The 20,138-nt window shown below is 57.7% G+C and overlaps 1 protein-coding gene across 1 annotated transcript in view; it reads right to left on the reverse strand.

The window, feature by feature from the left end:
- LOC311165794 (sarcoplasmic/endoplasmic reticulum calcium ATPase 1) overlaps positions 1-19,619 on the reverse strand; it is a gene marked incomplete at its 5' end in the record, with an annotated part of 35,142 nt that extends 15,523 nt beyond the window's left edge. Inside the window, 10 exons of the mRNA XM_084227297.1 lie at positions 566-901; positions 1,667-1,885; positions 4,500-4,625; positions 6,945-7,076; positions 9,801-9,903; positions 12,267-12,355; positions 14,520-14,686; positions 17,584-17,881; positions 18,426-18,509; positions 19,536-19,619. Coding sequence (XP_084083423.1) covers positions 566-901; positions 1,667-1,885; positions 4,500-4,625; positions 6,945-7,076; positions 9,801-9,903; positions 12,267-12,355; positions 14,520-14,686; positions 17,584-17,881; positions 18,426-18,509; positions 19,536-19,619 — 1,638 coding nt within the window. The remainder of the gene's footprint in view (positions 1-565; positions 902-1,666; positions 1,886-4,499; positions 4,626-6,944; positions 7,077-9,800; positions 9,904-12,266; positions 12,356-14,519; positions 14,687-17,583; positions 17,882-18,425; positions 18,510-19,535) is intronic.
- Between the last annotated feature and the right edge of the window lie 519 nt (positions 19,620-20,138).

Consider the following 20,138-nt stretch of genomic DNA (forward strand, 5'->3'; position numbering starts at 1 on the left):
AAAAGGACGTGGGGAGCATTGGAATGGGGTTAGATGGGTGGTGGGATTCCATAACTACGCCAAAAGTTGGTGGTGGAACCCCAAAAAGCGCGTTCGGTGCGTGAGGAACGCTGGAAGTTGTGTGAAGTTGGTGGTGGGACCCCAAAAAGGACGTGGGGAGGGGTGGGATGGGGTTAGATGGGTGGTGGGACTCCATAACTACGTCAAAATGTGGTGGTGGAACCCCAAAAAAGACGTGGGGAGGGGTGGGATGGGGTGAGATGGGTGGTGGACCCACGTCCATCAAGAACATTTTGACCCCAAACCCCCAGAAATCCATGCTGGACCTCCATAACCACCTCAAAACCCCCTCAAACCCCCTCAAACCCCTGGTGGACCTCCATCCCCACGTCCATCAAAAACTTTTGATCTCAAACCCATGGTGGACCTCCATAACCACCTCAAAACCCCCTCAAACCACCATAAATCCATGGTGGACCTCCATAACTACCTCCAAACCCCCTCAAACCCCCTCAAACCCCTGGTGGCCCTCCATCCCCACGTCCACCACCCCTTTCCCGCTCACCATGGCGGTGATCTCGTCGAAGGACTGCAGGAACTCCACGATCTTGCTCTTGTGGGTGGGCTCGACGCGGGCGAAGCAGCAGGCGCGCCGGCAGGCCTCGCGCTGCTCGGAGAGCGGCAGGTCGTCGAACTCGCGGCCGGTGTAGGCGCGGCCCGACACCTCCTCGTCCTCGGAGAAGATGCCGATGCGGCGGCAGATGGCGATGGCCGTGCCCTTGTTGTCGCCCGTGATCATGATGACGCGGATGCCGGCGTCGCGGCACAGCCGGATGGAGCCCATCACCTCCTTGCGCGGCGGGTCCAGCATCCCCACGCAGCCCACGAAGGTCAGGTCGGTCTAAAGGGGGTGGGGGGAGGTCAGGGAATGGGGGGAGGGGTGGGGGAGGGGAGGTGCAAAATTTGGGGGGGGTGGGGGAGAGGGGAGGTCCAAAAATTGGGGTTTGGGGGGTCAGGAATGTCCAAAAATTGGGGTTTGGGGGGTCAGGAATGTCCAAAAATTGGGGTTTGGAGGGTCAGGAACATCCAAAATTTGGGGTTTGGGGGGTCAGGAACCTCCAAAAACGGAGTTTTGGAGGTCGTGGTAGAGCAGGAACCCCTCACAAAGACCCCAACACCCCCAAAATGAGCTCCCACCACCCAAAATGAAATCCCACCACCCAAACCTTGGTCCCACCACCCAAAATGAGCTCCCACCACCCAAACCAAGGTCCCACCACCCAAACCTTGGTCCCACCACCCAAACTGAGCTCCCACCACCCAAACCTTGGTCCCACCACCCAAAATGAGCTCCCACCACCCAAACCTTGGTCCCACTACCCAAACCAAGGTCCCACCACCCAAAATGAGCTCCTACCACCCAAAATGAGGTCCCACCACCCCAAACTGAGATCCCACCCCCAATCCAAGCTCCCACCACCCAAAATGAGCTCCCACCACCCAAAATGAGCTCCCACCACCCAAACCAAGGTCCCACCACCCAAACCTTGGTCCCACCACCCAAACCAAGGTCCCACCACCCAAACCTCGGTCCCACCACCCAAATCTCGGTCCCACCACCCAAACCTTGCTCCTCCCACCCCGGAGACCCCCCGGGAGCGCCCACCTCGTACTCGGCGAACTTGGAGGAGTCCTCGAGGAACATCTCCTCCTTCTTGGGCGGGGTGTCGCGGGTGGCCAGGGCCAGGCAGCGCAGGGTGTCCCTGCCCGTGCCCCACTCCTTGATGACGCTCTGGATCTTCTCCTTCACCGCCGGCGTCAGCGGCACCCGCGTGGTGCCCACCCGCACGTAGTTACAGCGGTCGATGACGCCCTCGGGGGCGCCCTGGGGGGGACACGGGGGTCACCGGGGGTGGTGGCACTTGGGGACATCAGGGACCAAGGTTGGAGAAGGTTTGAGAAGGTTTTGAGAAGGTTTGAGAAGGTGGGACCAGGGTTAGAGAAGGTTTGGGGTGGTGGGACCAAGGATGGAGACAGTTTGAGAAGGTTGGAGAAGGTTTGGAGAAGGTTGGAGAAGGTTTGGGGTGGTGGGACCCAGGGTTGGAGAAGGTTTGTGAAGGTTTGAGAAGGTTTGAGAAGGTTTGGAGAAGGTTTGGGGTGGTGGGACCAAGGCTGGAGAAGGTTCGAGAAGATTTGAGAAAGTTTGGGGTGGTGGGACCAAGGTTTGGGGTGGTGGGATGGAGTTACAGCGGTCGATGACGCCCTCGGGGGCGCCCTGGGGGGACACGGGGGTCACCGGGGGTGGTGGCACTTGGGGACATCAGGGACCAAGGTTGGAGAAGGTGGGACCAGGGTTGGAGAAGGTTTGGAGGTTTGAGAAGGTTTGAGAAGGTTTGGAGAAGGTTGGAGAAGGTTTGAGAAGGTTTGGGGTGGTGGGACCAAGGTTTGGAGAAGGTTTGGGGTGGTGGGATGGAGTTACAGCGGTCGATGACGCCCTCGGGGGCGCCCTGGGGGGACACGGGGGTCACCGGGGGTGGTGGCACTTGGGGACATCAGGGAGAGGTGGTGGGACCAGGTTTGGAGAAGGTTTGGAGAAGGTTTGGAGAACGTTGGAGAAGGTTGGAGAAGGTTTGAGAAGGTTGGAGAAGGTTTGAGAAGGTTTGGGGTGGTGGGACCAAGGCTGGAGAAGGTTTGAGAAGGTTGGAGAAGGTTTGAGAAGGTTGGAGAAGGTTTGGGGTGGTGGGACCAAGGTTTGGGGAAGGTTTGAGAAGGTTTGGGGTGGTGGGAGCAGGGTCAGAGAAGGTTTGGGGTGGTGGGATGGAGTTACAGCGGTCGATGACGCCCTCGGGGGTGCCCTGGGGGGGACACGGGGGTCACCGGGGGTGGTGGCACTTGGGGACATCAGGGACCAAGGTCTGAGAAGGTTGGAGAAGGTTTGAGAAGGTTTGAGAAGGTTGGAGAAGGTTTGGAGAAGGTTTGAGAAGGTTGGAGAAGGTTTGGGGTGGTGGGACGTCGCCATGGGCTGGTGGCCCCCAGGTGACATCCCCCAGGTGTCCCCAGGTGAGGTGTCCCCAGGTGAGGTCCCCAGGTGAGATGTCCCCAGGTGTCCCCAGGTGTCCCCAGGTGAGGTCCCCAGGTGATCCCCAGGTGAGGTCCCCAGGTGAGGTCCCCAGGTGTGCCCAGGTGAGGTGCCCAGGTGTCCCAGGTGAGGTCCCCAGGTGTCCCCAGGTGAGGTCCCCAGGTGTCCCCCAGGTGTCCCAGGTGAGGTATCCCCAGGTGAGGTCCCTGTGGTGATCCCCAGGTGTCCCCAGGTGTCCCAGGTGTACCCAGGTGAGGTCCCCAGGTGAGGTCCCCAGGTGTCCCCAGGTGAGGTCCCCAGGTGAGGTGCCCAGGTGAGGTCCCTGTGGTGTCCCAGGTGTCCCCAGGTGAGGTCCCCAGGTGAGGTGCCCAGGTGTCCCCCAGGGGAGGTCCCTGCAGTGTCCCCAGGTGTCCCTGCGGTGTCCCTGCGGTGTCCCCAGGTGTCCCCCAGGTGAGGTCCCTGCAGTGTCCCCAGGTGAGGTGCCCAGGTGAGGTCCCTGTGGTGTCCCAGGTGTCCCCAGGTGAGGTCCCTGCACTGTCCCCAGGTGTCCCCAGGTGAGGTGCCCAGGTGTCCCCCAGGTGAGGTGCCCAGGTGTCCCCAGGTGAGGTCCCGGGGTGTCCCCAGGTGAGGGGTCCCCAGATGACCCCCAGGTGTCCCAGGTGAGGTCCCCAGGTGAGGTGTCCCCAGGTGACCCCCAGGTGTGCCGAGGTGAGGTCCCCAGGTGTCCCCATGTGTCCCCAGGTGAGGTCCCCAGGTGTCCCCAGGTGAGGTCCCTGCAGTGATCCCCAGGTGAGGTCCCCAGGTGTCCCCAGGTGAGGTCCCCAGGTGTCCCCAGGTGAGGTCCCTGCAGTGATCCCCAGGTGAGGTCCCCAGGTGTCCCCAGGTGAGGGGTCCCCAGATGACCCCCAGGTGTCCCAGGTGAGGTCCCTGCGGTGTCCCTGCGGTGTCCCCAGGTGTGCCCAGGTGAGGTCCCTGCGGTGATCCCCATGTGTCCCCAGGTGAGGTGTCCCCAGGTGAGGTCCCTGCAGTGTCTCCAGGGGAGGTCCCCGGGTGTCCCCAGGTGAGGGGTCCCCAGATGACCCCCACGTGTCCCAGGTGAGGTCCCTAGGTGTCCCAGGTGTCCCCAGGTGTCCCAGGTGTCCCCCAGGTGAGGTCCCTGCAGTGTCCCCAGATGACCCCCAGGTGTCCCTGCAGTGTCCCAGGTATGCCCAGGTGAGGTGTCTCCAGGTGTCCCCAGGTGTCCCTGCGGTGTCCCTGCAGTGTCCCTGCGGTGTCCCTGCGGTGTCCCCAGGTGTCCCAGGTGTGCCCAGGTGAGGTGCCCAGGTGTCCCCCAGGTGAGGTCCCCAGGTGTCCCCAGGTGTCCCCAGGTGTCCCTGCGGTGTCCCTGCGGTGTCCCAGGTGTGCCCAGGTGAGCGCCCACCTTGACGAACATCTTGTTGCCCACGGCGGCGCGCGAGGCCTTGGCGGGCGAGCAGAAAACCGACATGGACTTCCGGTCCCGCGAGAACTCCAGCGTGAACTCCTTCTTCATCAGCTGCTTGATCACCTGGGACAGGTGAGACAGGTGAGACAGGTGAGACAGGTGGGAGACAGGTGAGACAGGTGAGATGGGATGGGTGAGATGGGACAGGTGAGGGACAGGTAAGATGGGACAGGGGGACAGGTGAACTCCTTCTTCATCAGCTGCTTGATCACCTGCACAGGTGAGGGACAGGTGAGATGGGACAGGTGAGAGAGGTGAGACAGGTGAGATGGGACAGGGGGACAGGTGAGATGGGACAGGGGGACAGGTGAGGGACAGGTGAACTCCCTCTTCATCAGCTGCTTGATCACCTGCACAGGTGGGGGACAGGTGAGATGGGACAGGTGAGAGAGGTGAGATGGGACAGGTGAACTCCTTCTTCATCAGCTGCTTGATCACCTGTGCAGGTGGGGGACAGGTGAGACAGTTGAGACAGGTGGGGGACATGGGGACAGGTGAGATGGGACAGGGGGACAGGTGAACTCCTTCTTCATCAGCTGCTTGATCACCTGCACAGGTGGGGGACAGGTGAGACAGGTGAGACAGGTGAGGGACAGGTGAGATGGGACAGGGGGACAGGAGAGATGGGACAGGTGAACTCCTTCTTCATCAGCTGCTTGATCACCTGCGCAGGTGAGGGACAGGTAAGGGACAGGTGAGACAGGTGGGGGACACGGGGACAGGTGAGATGGGACAGGAGAGATGGGACAGCAGGGACAGGTGAGGGACAGGTGAACTCCTTCTTCATCAGCTGCTTGATCACCTGCACAGGTGAGGGACAGGTAAGGGACAGGTGAGATGGGACAGGTGAGATGGGACAGGTGAGATGGGACAGGTGAGGGACAGGTGAGATGGGACAGGGGGACAGGAGAGATGGGACAGGGGGGACAGATGAGGGACAGGTGAACTCCTTCTTCATCAGCTGCTTGATCACCTGGACAGGTGAGGGACAGGTGGGGACAGGTGAGACAGGTGAGAGACACGGGGACAGGTGAGGGACATGGGGACAGGGGGACAGGTGAGATGGGGCAGGGGGACAGGTGAGGGACAGGTGAACTCCTTCTTCATCAGCTGCTTGATCACCTGTGCAGGTGAGGGACAGGTGAGACAGGTGAGACAGGTGAGGGACACGGGGACAGGTGAGATGGGACAGGGGGACAGGTGAGGGACAGGTGAACTCCTTCTTCATCAGCTGCTTGATCACCTGTGCAGGTGGGACAGGTGAGACAGGTGAGGGACATGGGGGACAGGAGAGATGGGACAGGGGGACAGGTGAACTCCTTCTTCATCAGCTGCTTGATCACCTGCGCAGGTGGGACAGGTGGGACAGGTGAGACAGGTGAGACAGGTGGGGGACATGGGGACAGGTGAGATGGGACAGGAGAGATGGGACAGCAGGGACAGGTGAGGGACAGGTGAACTCCTTCTTCATCAGCTGCTTGATCACCTGTGCAGGTGAGGGACAGGTGGGACAGGTGAGACAGGTGAGACAGGTGAGACAGGTGGGGGACAGGTGAGACAGGTGAGAAACGGGTGAGATGGGACAGGAGAGATGGGACAGGTGAGGGATAGATGGGATGGGACAGGGGCACAGGTGAGGGACAGGTGAACTCCTTCTTCATCAGCTGCTTGATCACCTGTGCAGGTGAGGGACAGGTAAGGGACAGGTGAGACAGGTGAGGGACATGGGGGACAGGAGAGATGGGACAGGGGGACAGGTGAGATGGGACAGGTGAGGGACAGGTGAGACAGGTGGGGGACACGGGGACAGGTGAGGGACATGGGGACAGGGGGACAGGTGAGATGGGGCAGGGGGACAGGTGAGGGACAGGTGAACTCCTTCTTCATCAGCTGCTTGATCACCTGCACAGGTGAGGGACAGGTGGGACAGGTGACCCAGGTGACCCAGGTGACCCAGGTGGCCCAGGTGGCCCAGGTGACCCAGGTGGCCCAGGTGACTCTGGCGGTGGCCCAGGTGACCCAGGTGGGACAGGTGACCCAGGTGGCACAGATGACCCAGGTGGGACAGGTGACCCAGGTGGCACAGATGACCCAGGTGGCCCAGGTGACCCAGGTGACCCAGGTGGGACAGGTGACCCAGGTGGGACAGGTGGCCCAGGTGGGACAGGTGACCCAGGTGACCCAGGTGGGACGGGTGACCCAGGTGGCCCAGGTGACCCAGGTGGGACAGGTGGCCCAGGTGACCCGGGCGGTGGCCCAGGTGGGACAGGTGGCCCAGGTGACCCGGGCGGTGGCCCAGGTGGGACAGGTGACCCAGGTGACCCAGGTGGGACAGGTGACCCAGGTGGGACAGGTGGCCCAGGTGACACAGGTGACACTCACGGCGTTGCAGGCGTTGGCGCGCTCCACCTTGGACAGGTTCCGGACGTCGGTGTTGAAGACGTTCATCTTCTCCACCAGACAGGTGAGCGCCGTCTCCGTGGCCTCGCCCACCTTCTCATACACACCCTTGGCCTGCACAGGTGACAGGTGTGGGACAGGTGAGGGACAGGTGGGACAGGTGAGGGACAGGTGAGGGACAGGTGAGGGACAGGTGAGGGACAGGTGACACCAGGGACAGGTGGGACAGGGGACACCAGGGACAGGTGGGACAGGTGGGACAGGTGGGACAATGAGGTCTCGGTGGCCTCGCCCACCTTCTCATAGACACCCTTGGCCTGGACAGGTGACACCAGGTGGGACAGGTGAGGGACAGGTGGGACAGGTGGGACAGGTGACACCAGGGACAGGTGGGACAGGTGACCCAGGTGGGACAATGGGGTCTCGGTGGCCTCGCCCACCTTCTCATAGACACCCTTGGCCTGGACAGGTGACAGGTGACAGGTGAGGGACAGGTGGGACAGGTGGGGGACAGGTGGGACAGGTGACACCAGGTGGGACAGGTGAGGGACAGGTGGGACAGGTGAGGGACAGGTGACACCAGGGACAGGTGGGACAGGTGACCCAGGTGGGACAATGGGGTCTCGGTGGCCTCGCCCACCTTCTCATAGACACCCTTGGCCTGGACAGGTGAGGGACAGGTGAGGGACAGGTGGGACAGGTGGGACAGGTGACACAGGTGGGGACAGGTGGGACAATGAGGTCTCAGTGGCCTCGCCCACCTTCTCATAGACACCCTTGGCCTGGACAGGTGACAGGTGGGACAGGTGAGGGACAGGTGAGGGACAGGTGACACCAGGGACAGGTGGGACAGGTGGGACAGGTGGGACAGGTGACACCAGGGACAGGTGGGACAATGGGGTCTCGGTGGCCTCGCCCACCTTCTCATAGACACCCTTGGCCTGGACAGGTGACAGGTGACAGGTGAGGGACAGGTGGGACAGGTGAGGGACAGGTGGCACCAGGGACAGGTGGGACAGGTGAGGGACAGGTGGGACAGGGGGGACAGGTGGGACAGGTGACACCAGGGACAGGTGGGACAGGTGAGGGACAGGTGAGGGACAGGTGAGGGACAGGTGGGACAGGTGACACCAGGGACAGGTGGGACAGGTGAGGGACAGGTGAGGGACAGGTGAGGGACAGGTGAGGGACAGGTGAGACCAGGGACAGGTGGGACAATGAGGTCTCGGTGGCCTCGCCCACCTTCTCATAGACACCCTTGGCCTGGACAGGTGACAGGTGACAGGTGAGGGACAGGTGGGACAGGTGAGGGACAGCTGGGACAGGTGACCCAGGTGGGACAATGGGGTCTCAGTGGCCTCGCCCACCTTCTCATAGACACCCTTGGCCTGGACAGGTGACACCAGGAGGTGACCCAGGTGGGACAGGTGATACCAGGGACAGGTGGGACAGGTGGGACAGGTGACACAGGTGGGGACAGGTGGGACAATGAGGTCTCGGTGGCCTCGCCCACCTTCTCATAGACACCCTTGGCCTGGCACAGGTGACAGGTGGGACAGGTGACACCAGGGACAGGTGGGACAGGTGGGACAGGTGACACCAGGGACAGGTGGGACAGGTGTCCCAGGCGTCCGGGGGGGAGGGGACATCACTGTCCCAGGTGTCCCAGGTGACACCAGGAGGTGTCCCAGGTGTTCCCAGGTGTCCCAGGTGTCAGGGGAGGGGACATCGCTGTCCCAGGTGTCCCCAGGTGTCCCAGGTGTTCCCAGGTGTTCCCAGGTGTCCCGGGGGGAGGGGACGTCGCTGTCCCAGGTGTCCCAGGTGTCACCAGGTGTCCCCAGGTGTCCCAGGGGTCTCGGGGGGAGGGGACATTGCTGTCCCAGGTGTCACCAGGAGGTGTCCCAGGTGTCCCCAGGAGATGTCCCAGGTGTCGGGGAGAGGGGACGCCGCTGTCCCAGGTGTCCCCAGGAGGTGTCCCAGGTGTCGGGGGGAGGGGACGCGGCTGTCCCAGGTGACACCAGGTGTCACCAGGTGTCCCAGGTGACACCAGGAGGTGTCGGGGGAGGGGACGCCGCTGTCCCAGGTGTCACCAGGAGGTGTCCCAGGTGTCCCAGGTGTCCCCAGGAGGTGTCCCAGGTGTCTGGGGGTGAGGGGACATTGCTGTCCTGGGTGTCCCAGGTTTTGGGGGGAGGGGACATCGCTGTCCCAGGTGTCCCAGGTGTCACCACCAGGTGTCCCAGGTATCCCAGGTGTCACCAGGTGTCCCCAGGAGGTGTTGGGGGGAGGGGACATCGCTGTCCCAGGTGTCCCAGGTGTCCCAGGTGTCCCGGGGGGAGGGGATGCCGTTGTCCCAGGTGTGACCAGGTGTCCCCAGGTGTGCCCAGGTGTCAGGGGAGGGGACGTCGCTGCCCCAGGTGTCCCCAGGAGGTGTCCCAGGTGTCCCCAGGAGGTGTCCCAGGTGTCAGGGGAGGGGACGTCGCTGCCCCAGGTGTCCCCAGGAGGTGTCCCAGGTGTCCCAGGTGTCCCCAGGAGGTGTCCCAGGTGTCGGGGGGAGGGGACGTCGCTGTCCCAGGTGTCTCAGGTGTCCCCAGGAGGTGTCCCCAGGAGGTGTCCCCAGGTGTCCCAGGTGTGACCAGGTGTCCCAGGTGTCCCCAGGAGGTGTCCCAGGTGTCCCAGGTGTCCCCAGGTGTGCCCAGGTGTCCCAGGTGTCCCCAGGAGGTGTCCCAGGTGTCCCAGGTGTCCCAGGTGTCCCGGGGGGAGGGGATGCCGTTGTCCCAGGTGTGACCAGGTGTCCCCAGGAGGTGTCCCAGGTGTCAGGGGAGGGGACATCGCTGTCACCTCGTTGTAGTCCAGCGAGGAGTCGTTGCAGAGGGCGCAGATGGTGGCGAGCTCCACCAGGCCATCGAACTGCCCCGCCTTCACCGGCCGGTCCTGCTTCAGCCTGGGGACAGAGGGGACATTGGGGTCACCAGGGGTCACCAGGGGTCATGGGGACATCGGGGACATTGGGGGTCATGGGGACATTGGGGTCATTGGGGACATTGGGGTCACCAGGCCATCGAACTGCCCCGCCTTCACCGGCCGGTCCTGCTTCAGCCTGGGGACAGAGGGGACATTGGGGACACTGGGGTCACCAGGGGTCATGGGGACATCGGGGACATTGGGGTCACCAAGGGTCATGGGGACATTGGGGACATTGGGGACATCAGGGTCACCAGGCCATCGAACTGCCCCGCCTTCACCGGCCGGTCCTGCTTCAGCCTGGGGACAGAGGGGACATCGGGGTCACCAGGGGTCACCAGGGGTCATGGGGACATCGGGGACATTGGGGGTCATGGGGACATTGGGGTCATTGGGGACATTGGGGTCACCAGGCCATCGAACTGCCCCGCCTTCACCGGCCGGTCCTGCTTCAGCCTGGGGACAGTGGGGACATTGGGGACACTGGGGTCACCAGGGGTCACCAGGGGTCATGGGGACATTGGGGTCAGAGGGGACATTGGGGACATTGGGGACACTGGGGTCATTGGGGTCACCAGGGGTCATGGGGACATTGGGGACATTGGGGATATTGGGGACATTGGGGACATTGAGGGCATCAGGGTCACCAGAGGTCATGGGGACATTGGGGACATCGGGGACATCTGGTGACCCCAAGGTGACATCTGGGGACCCTGAGGTGACATTTGGGGACCTTCAGGTGACATTTGGGGACATCTGAGGAGGTTCTGGAGGTCTGGAGCTCTCGGGGTGGCCCTGAGGACCCCGAGGTGACATTTGGTGACCCCGAGGTGACACTTGGGGACCTTCAGGTGACTTTTGGGGACCTTCAGATGACATTTGGGGACCTCTGAGGAGGTTTTGGGGACATCTGAGGAGGTTCTGGAGGTCTGGAGCTCTCGGGGTGGCCCTGAGGACCCCGAGGTGACACTCGGTGACCCCGAAGTGACACTTGGTGACCCTGAGGTGACATTTGGGGACCTTCAGGTGACATTTGAGGACATTCATTGAGGTTTTGGGGCCATCTGAGGAGGTTTTGGAGGTCTGGAGCTCTCGGGGTGGCTCTGAGGACCCCAAGGTGACATTTGGTGACCCCAAGGTGACATTTGGGGACCTTCAAGTGACACTCAGTGACCCCGAGGTGACATTTGGGGACATTTGGGGACGTTCATTGAGGTTTTGGAGGTCTGGAGCTCTCGGGGTGGCCCTGAGGACCCCAAGGTGACACTTGGTGACCCCAAGGTGACACTCAGTGACCCCGAGGTGACACTTGGGGACATTTGGGGACCTTCAGATGACATTTAAGGACCCTGAGGTGACTTTTGGGGCCATCTGAGGAGGTTTTGGAGGTCTGGAGCTCTCGGGGTGGCCCTGAGGACCCCGAGGTGACGCTTGGTGACCCCGAGGTGACGCTTGGTGACCCCGAGGTGACACTTGGGGACATTTGGGGACCTTCAGGTGACATTTGGTGACCCCAAGGTGACATTTGGGGACCTTCAGGTGACATTTGGGGACGTTCATTGAGGTTCTGGAGGTCTGGAGCTCTTGGGGTGGCCCTGAGGACCCCGAGGTGACACTTGGGGACATTTGGGGACCTTCAGGTGACACTCAGTGACCCCAAGGTGACATTTGGGGACCTTCAGGTGACATTTGGGGACATCTGAGGAGGTTTTGGAGGTCTGGAGCTCTCAGGGTGGCCCTGAGGGCCCCGAGGTGACGCTCGGTGACCCCGAGGTGACATTTGGGGACATTTGGGGACCTTCAGGTGACTTTTGGGGACCTTCAGGTGACATTTGGGGACGTTCATTGAGGTTCTGGAGGTCTGGAGCTCTGGGGGTGGCCCTGAGGACCCCGAGGTGACACTTGGTGACCCCGAGGTGACACTCGGTGACCCCAAGGTGACATTTGGGGACATTTAGGGACCTTTAGGTGACACTCAGTGACCCCAAGGTGACATTTGAGGACCCTGAGATGACTTTTGGGGACATCTGAGGAGGTTCTGGAGGTCTGGAGCTCTCGGGGTGGCCCTGAGGACCCCGAGGTGACACTTGGGGACATTTGGGGACCTTCAGGTGACACTTGGTGACCCCAAGGTGACATTTGGGGACCTTCAGGTGACATTTGGGGACGTTCATTGAGGTTTTGGAGGTCTGGAGCTCTGGGGGTGGCCCTGAGGACCCCGAGGTGACACTCGGTGACCCCGAGGTGACGCTTGGTGACCCCGAGGTGACACTTGGGGACATTTGGGGACCTTTGGGGACATTTGGGGACATTTGGTGACATTTGGTGACATTGGTGACTCACACTTCTCCCTCGGGCGCGTAGGTGGAGCCGGTGATGGAGAACTCGCTGAGGGAGCAAACGTCGCCCTCCACCTTGTCCATGATGAACATCTGGGGACAGAGGGGACATTTGGGGACATTGGGGACATTTGGGGACATTTGGGGACACTGGGGACATTGGGGACAAACAGGGACAGAGGAGACATTTGGGGACGTTTGGGGACGTTTGGGGACAAACGAGGACAAACGGGGACAAACGGGGGCGTTTGGGGACGTTTGGGGACATCTGGGGACATTTGGGGATGTTTGGAGACATTGGGGATGTTTGGGGACGTTTGGGGACAAACAGGGACAGAGGGGACATTTGGGGACGTTTGGGGACCTTTGGGGATGTTTGGGGACGTTTGGGGACAAACGGGGACAGACGGGGACGTTTGGGGACATTTGGGACATCTGGGGATGTTTGGGGACATTTGGGGACATTTGGGGACATTTGGGGACGTTTGGGGACGTTTGGGGACAAATGGGGACAAGCAGGGACAGACGGGGATGTTTGGGGACATTTGGGGATGTTTGGGGACATTTGGGGACAAACGGGGACGTTTGGGGACGTTTGGGGATGTTTGGGGACATTTGGGGACATTGGGGACGTTTGGAGACAGAGGGGACATTTGGGGACGTTTGGGGACGTTTGGGGACCTTTGGGGACGTTTGGGGACGTTTGGGGACAAATGGGGATGTTTGGGGACGTTTGGGGACGTTTGGGGACACCTCAGGTTCCTTGGGGGCTCCTGGAGGGATTTTGGGGTCTCCTGGAGGAGTTTTGGGGTTCCTGGAGAAATTTTGAGGATTTTGGGGTTCTCCATGGAAATTTTGAGTTTTTTGGGTTCTCCAGGAGAACTTTAAAGATTTTTGGGAATTCTCCATGGAAACTTTGAGTTTTTTGAGGATTCTCCATGGAAATTTTGAGGATTTTTGGGTTCTCCATGGAAACTTTGATGGTTTTGGGTTCTCCAGGAGAACTTTGAATCTTTTAGGGGTTCTCCATGTAAATTTTGAGGATTTTTGGTTTTCCACGTAAATTTTGAGGTTTTTGGGGGTTCTCCACGTAAATTTTGAGTATTTTGGGGGTTCTCCATGTAAATTTTGAGGATTTTTGGGTTCTCCAAGAGAACTTTGAGGTTTTTTTGGGGTTCTCCATGTAAATTTTGAGTTTTTTGGGGGATCTCCATGTAAATTTTGAGGATTTTTGCGTTCTCCATGTGAATTTTGAGTTTTTTGGGATCTCCAGGAGAACTTTGAGGTTTTTGAGGATTCTCCATGGAAATTCAGAGTTTTTTGGATTCTCCATGGATATTTTGAGGTTCTCATGGAACTTTTTGGTTTCTCCACGTGAATTTTGAGTTTTTTGGGTTCTCCAGGAGAACTTTAAAGATTTTTGGGTTCTCCATGAAAACTTTGAGTTTTTTGGGGGTTCTCCACGTAAATTTTGAGTATTTTGGGGGTTCTCCATGTAAATTTTGATGGTTTTGGGTTCTCCAGGAGAACCTTGAGTTTTTTGGGGGTTCTCCATGTGAATTTTGAGTTTTTTTGGGTTCTCCAGGAGAACTTTGAGGATTTTTGGGTTCTCCAGGAAAACTTTGAGGATTTTTGGGTTCTCCAGGAGAACTTTGAGTTTTTTGGGGGTTCTCCATGGACATTTTGATGTTCTCATGGAACTTTTTGGGTTCTCCAAGTAAATTTTGATGGTTTGGGGTTCTCCAGCAGAACTTTGAGTTTTTTGAGGATTCTCCATGGAAATTTTGAGGATTTTTGGGTTCTCCGTGTAAACTTTGAGTTTTTTTGGGTTCTCCACGTAAATTTTGAGTTTTTTGGGTTCTCCAGGAGAACTTTAAAGATTTTTGGGTTCTCCATGTAAACTTTGAGTTTTTTGGGGGTTTTCCACGTAAACTTTGAGTTTTTTGGGGGATCTCCATGGAAATTTTGAGGTTTTTGGGATCTCCAGGAGAACTTTGAGGATTTTTGGGTTCTCCAAGAGAACTTTGAGGTTTTTTTGGGGTTCTCCATGTAAATTTTGAGTTTTTTGGGTTCTCCGTGGAAATTTTGAGTTTTTTGGGATCTCCAGGAGAACTTTGAGGTTCTTTTTGGATTCTCCATGGATATTTTGAGGTTCTCATGGAACTTTTGGGTTCTCCAGGAGAACTTTGAGGATTTTTGGTTTCTCCACGTGAATTTTGAGTTTTTTGGGATCTCCAGGAGATCTTTGGGGTCCCACCTTGCAGACGGACATCTGGTTGGTGGTGAGGGTGCCGGTCTTGTCGGAGCAGATGACGGAGGTGCAGCCCAGGGTCTCCACCGAGGGCAGGCTGCGCACGATGGCGTTCTTCTTGGCCATGCGGCGCGTGCCCAGCGCCAGGCAGGTGGTGATGACGGCCGGGAGACCTGGGGGACACCGAGGGGTCACCGGGGACACCGGGGACACCGGGGGCAACTGGGACATCAGGGTCACCAGGGTCACCTGGGGCACCAGGGACACCTGGGACATCTGGGACTCCTGGGTCATCTGGGCCACCAAGGGAACCAGGGTCACCAGGGTCACCAGGGACACCAGGGACACCTGGGTCACCAGGGTCACCTGGGCCATCTGGGCCACCTGAGACACCTGGGCCACCTGGGCCACCAAGGTCACCAAGGTCACCAAAGTCACCAGGGGCACCTGGGACACCAAGATCACCAAGGTCACCAGGGCCACCAGGGACATCAGGACCACCAGGGCCACCAGGGACACCTGGGACACCTGGGACACCAGGGTCACCAGGGTCACCTGGGACACCAGGGACACCAGGGACACCTGGGACACCAGGGGCACCAGGGGCACCTGGGACACCAGGGACACCAGGGACACCTGGGACACCAGGGACACCTGGGACACCTGGGACACCAGGGACACCAGGGGCACCAAGGTCACCAGGGTCACCTGGGACACCAGGGACACCAGGGACACCTGGGACACCTGGGGCAACTGGGACACCTGGGGCACCTGGGATACTGGGGGCATCTGGGACACCTGGGGCACCTGGGATACTGGGGGCATCTGGGACACCTGGGGCACCTGGGGCACCAGGGCCACCTGGGGCACCAGGGACAACAGGGCCACCTGGGTCACCAAGGTCACCTGGGACACCGGGGGCAACTGGGACACCAGGGCCACCAGGGTCATCAGGGTCACCTGGGACACCAGGGACACGAGGGACATCTGGGCCACCAGGGCCACCTGGGCCACTTGGAACACCTGGGACACCTGGGACATCTGGGACACCAGGGTCACCAGGGACACCAGGGACACCAGGGACACCAGGGACACCTGGGACACCAGGGACACCAGGGACACCTGGGACACCTGGGTCACCTGGGTCATCTGGGCCACCAGGGACACCTGGGACACCAGGGACACCTGAGACAATGAGGGGACACCTGGGACAATGAGGGGTCACCTGGGCCACCAGGGTCACCTGGGTCATCTGGGCCACCAGGGTCATCAGGGTCACCTGGGTCACCACGGCCACCTGGGCCACCAGAACCCCATAAACCACCACGAATGGTCCATCAATGACCACGAACCTTCTCAAAGACCCCATGGATGACCTCGAACCTTCTCCAAAACCCCATAAATCACCTCGAACCTTCTCCAAAACCCCATAAATCACCACAAATGGTCAATCAGTAACCACAAACCTTCTCCAAAACCCCACAAATCACCTCGAACCTTCTCCAAAACCCCATAATTCACCACGAATGGTCCATCAATGACCACAAACCTTCTCCAAAACCCCACAAACAACCACAAATAGTCCATAAATTACCACGAACCTTCTCCAGAACCCCACCAATGACCCCAAACCTTCTCCAAGACCCCATAAGCCACCACAAATGGTCCATCAATGACCCCAAACCTTCTCCAACACCCCACCAATGACCTCAAACCTTCTCCAACACCCCACAAACCACCACAAATAGTCCATCAATGACCACGAACCTTCTCCAGAACCCCATAAATGGCCCCGAATGGTCCAAAAACCTTCTCCAAACCCCACAAACCACCACAAATGGTCCATCAGTGACCACGAACCTTCTCCAAAACCCCACAAATGACCTCAAACCTTCTCCAAAACCCCACAAATGACCTCAAACCTTCTCCAAAACCCCATGGATGACCTCAAACCTTCTCCAAAACCTCACAAACCACCACGAATGGTCCATCAATGACCACGAACCTTCTCCAAAACCCCACAAATAACCTCAAACCTTCTCCAAGACTCCATCAATGACCACGAACCTTCTCCAAAACCCCATAAATGACCCCAAACCTTCTCCAGAACCCCATGGATGACCACCAACCTTCTCCAAAACCCCATAAATCACCACGAACCTTCTCCAAAACCCCACCAATGACCCCAAACCTTCTCCAAGACCCCCCAACTGAACCCAACCCCCCCCAAGACCCCCCCAACTGACCCCCAACGCCCTCCCAGACCCCTGAACCGACCCCAAACCCCCCCCAACCGACCCCAAACTCCCCCCAAGACCCCCGAACCGACCCCAAACCCCCCCAAACTCCCCCCAAATGACCCCAAACTCCCCCCAAACCCCCCCCAAGATCCCCCCAATGCCCTCCCAGACCCCCCAACCGCCCCCAAACCCCCCCAAATGTCCCCAACCCCCCCCCAAGACCCCCCCAAACGACCCCAAACTCCCCCCAAGACCCCCGAACCGACCCCAAACTCCCCCAAGACCCCTGAACCGACCCCAAACTCCCCCCCAGACCCCCCCAAATGACCCCAAACCCCCCCAATGACCCCAAACCTCCCCCAAGAGCCCTGAACCAACCCCAAACCCCCCTAAGACCCCCCAAATTCCCCCCAAGCCCCCCGAACCGACCCCAAACTCCCTCCAAGACCCCCGAACCGACCCCAAACGCCCCCAAATGACCCCAAACCCCCCCCAAGAGCCCTGAACCACCCCCAAACTCCCCCCAAACTTCCCCCAAATGACCTCAAACTCCCCCAAGACCCCCTAAACCCCCCCCAACCACCCCCCAAATCCCCCCAGGACGCCCCCCAGTGCCCCCACAACCTTCGGGAATGGCGGCCACGGCCAGGGCGACGGCGATCTTGAAGTAGTAGATGGCGCCGCGGATCCAGGAGCCCTGAACCGCCCCCAAACTCCCCCCAAGACCCCTGAACCGACCCCAAACCCCCCCAAACTCCCCCCAAATGACCTCAAACTCCCCCCAGACCCCCCAAACCGCCTCCCAGGACGCCCCCCAGCGCCCCCACAACCTTCGGGGATGGCGGCCACGGCCAGGGCGACGGCGATCTTGAAGTAGTAGATGGCGCCGCGGATCCAGGAGCCGCCGTGCACGGGGTCGTTGAAGTGGCCGATGTTGATGGCCCAGACGGCGACGCAGATGAGCGAGATGACCTTGGAGAGCTGCTCGCCGAACTCGTCCAGCTTCTGCTGCAGCGGCGTCTTGTCCTGCTCCGTGGCCGCCATCTCGTCGCGGATCTTGCCGATCTCCGTGTTGACGCCCGTGGCCACCACGATGCCCACGGCCTTGCCCGCCCCGATGTTGGTGCCCTGAGAGGGGGGACAAAAAAGTGAGGGATTTGAACCCAAAAAATTCGGGGATTTTTAGAGCAAAAATGAGATTTTTAGACCAAAAATTGAGGTTTTTAGACCCAAAAATTAGGGGTTTTTAGAGCCAAAAATGAGATTTTTAGACCAAAAATTGGCTTTTTTTGGACTCAAAAATGAAGGGTTTGGAGACCCAAATTTGAGATTTTTAGATGCAAAAATGAGGGGTTCGGACCCAAAAATTGAGGTTTTTTACAGCCAAAACCAAGATATTTGATCCCAAAATTTGGGGGATTTGGACCCAAAAATTGGCTTTTTTTGGACTCAAACCTGAGAGATCTGACCCCCAAATTTTGGGTTTTTACCACAAAATTTCAGGATTTTATCTCAAAATTTGGGGCTTTTAGACCCAAAAATGAGGGGTTCGGACCCAAAATTTTGGGGTTTAAGCCCCCAAAAACAGGGAATTTGGACCCAAAACTTGAGGTTTTTTTGGACTCTAAATTGGGGGGTTTGGACCCAAAATTTGGGGGTTTTTGGGCCCAGCCCCGGGGGGCTCTGGGCCGATCTCGGGGTTGACGCCCGTGGCCACCACGATGCCCACGGCCTTGCCCGCCCCGATGTTGGTGCCCTGAGGGAGGAGGGGACACAAAAATTTGGGGTTTTTAGAACAAAAATGAGGGATTTCAGCCCAAAAATTGAGGTTTTTTAGAGCAAAATTGAGATTTTTGGACCAAAAATTTCAGATGTTTTTAGAGGAAAAATGAGATTTTTTTAGACCAAAAATTGGGGGGTTTACACCCAAAAATGAGGGGTTCGGACCCAAAAATTGAAGTTTTTTAGAGCCAAAAATGAGATTTTTAGACCAATAATTAAGCTTTTTTTGGACTCAAATCCAAGAGATCTGACCCCAAAATCTGAGGTTTTTAGACCCAAAAATGAGGGCTTTGGATCCAAAAATTGACCTTTTTTAGAGCCAGAAACAGGGTTTTTAGAGCTGAAATTTGGGTTTTTTGACCCCAAAATTTGAGGGGTTTTAGAGCCAAAAATGAGATTTTTAGACGAAAAATTGGCTTTTTTTGGACTCAAAACCGAGAGATCTGACCCCAAAATTTGGGGTTTTTACCTCAAAATTTGGGGCTTTTAGACCCAAAAATGAGGGGTTTGGACCCAAAATTTGAGGGATTTTAGAGCCAAAAATGAGATTTTTACACCAAAAATTTCAGGGGTTTTTAGAGCAAAAATGAGATTTTTAGACCAAAAATTGGCTTTTTTTGGACTCAAAAATGAAAGGTTTGGAGACCCAAATTTGAGATTTTTAGATGCAAAAATGAGGGGTTCGGACCCAAAAATTGAGGTTTTTTACAGCCAAAACCAAGATATTTGATCCCAAAATTTGGGGGATTTGGACCCAAAAATTGGCTTTTTTTGGACTCAAACCTGAGAGATCTGACCCCCAAATTTCGGGTTTTTACCACAAAATTTCAGGATTTTATCTCAAAATTTGGGGCTTTTAGACCAAAAATGAGGGGTTTGGACGCAAAATTTTGGGGTTTAAGCTCCCAAAAACGGGGGATTTGGACCCCAAAACTTGAGGATTTTTTGGACTCTAAATTGGGGGGTTTGGACCCCAAATTTGGGGGTTTTTGGGCCCAGCCCCGGGGGGCTCTGGGCCGATCTCCGTGTTGACGCCCGTGGCCACCACGATGCCCACGGCCTTGCCCGCCCCGATGTTGGTGCCCTGAGAGGGGGGGAGAGGGACACAAAAATTTGGGGGTTTTTAGATCAAAAATTGGGGGGTTTAGGATCAAAAATGAAGGATTTCAGCCCAAAAATTTAGCCCAAAAATGAGATTTTTATCCCAAAAATTTCAGGGGTTTTTAGAGCAAAAATGAGATTTTTAGACCAAAAATTGGGGGTTTTAGAGCCAAAAATAAGGGGTTTTTAGAGCCAAAAATGAGATTTTTAGACCAAAAAATGGGGATTTTAGACCCAAAAAATGAGATTTTTAGACCAATAATTAAGCTTTTTTTGGACTCAAATCCAAGAGATCTGACCCCCAAAATTTGAGGTTTTTATGTAAAAATTTGAGGGTTTTAGACCCAAAAATGAGGGCTTTGGACCCAGAATTTTGGGGTTTAAGCCCCAAAAACCGGGGGATTTGGACCCAAAAATTGGCTCCTTTATGGACTCAGAACCGAGAGATCTGACCCCCAAAATTTGAGGTTTTTATGTAAAAATTTGAGGTTTTTACCTAAAA

Source organism: Fringilla coelebs (genome assembly GCF_963513975.1).
Source record: "Fringilla coelebs genome assembly, contig: SCAFFOLD_384, whole genome shotgun sequence".
In the NCBI taxonomy this organism is placed as follows: Eukaryota; Metazoa; Chordata; class Aves; order Passeriformes; family Fringillidae; genus Fringilla; species Fringilla coelebs.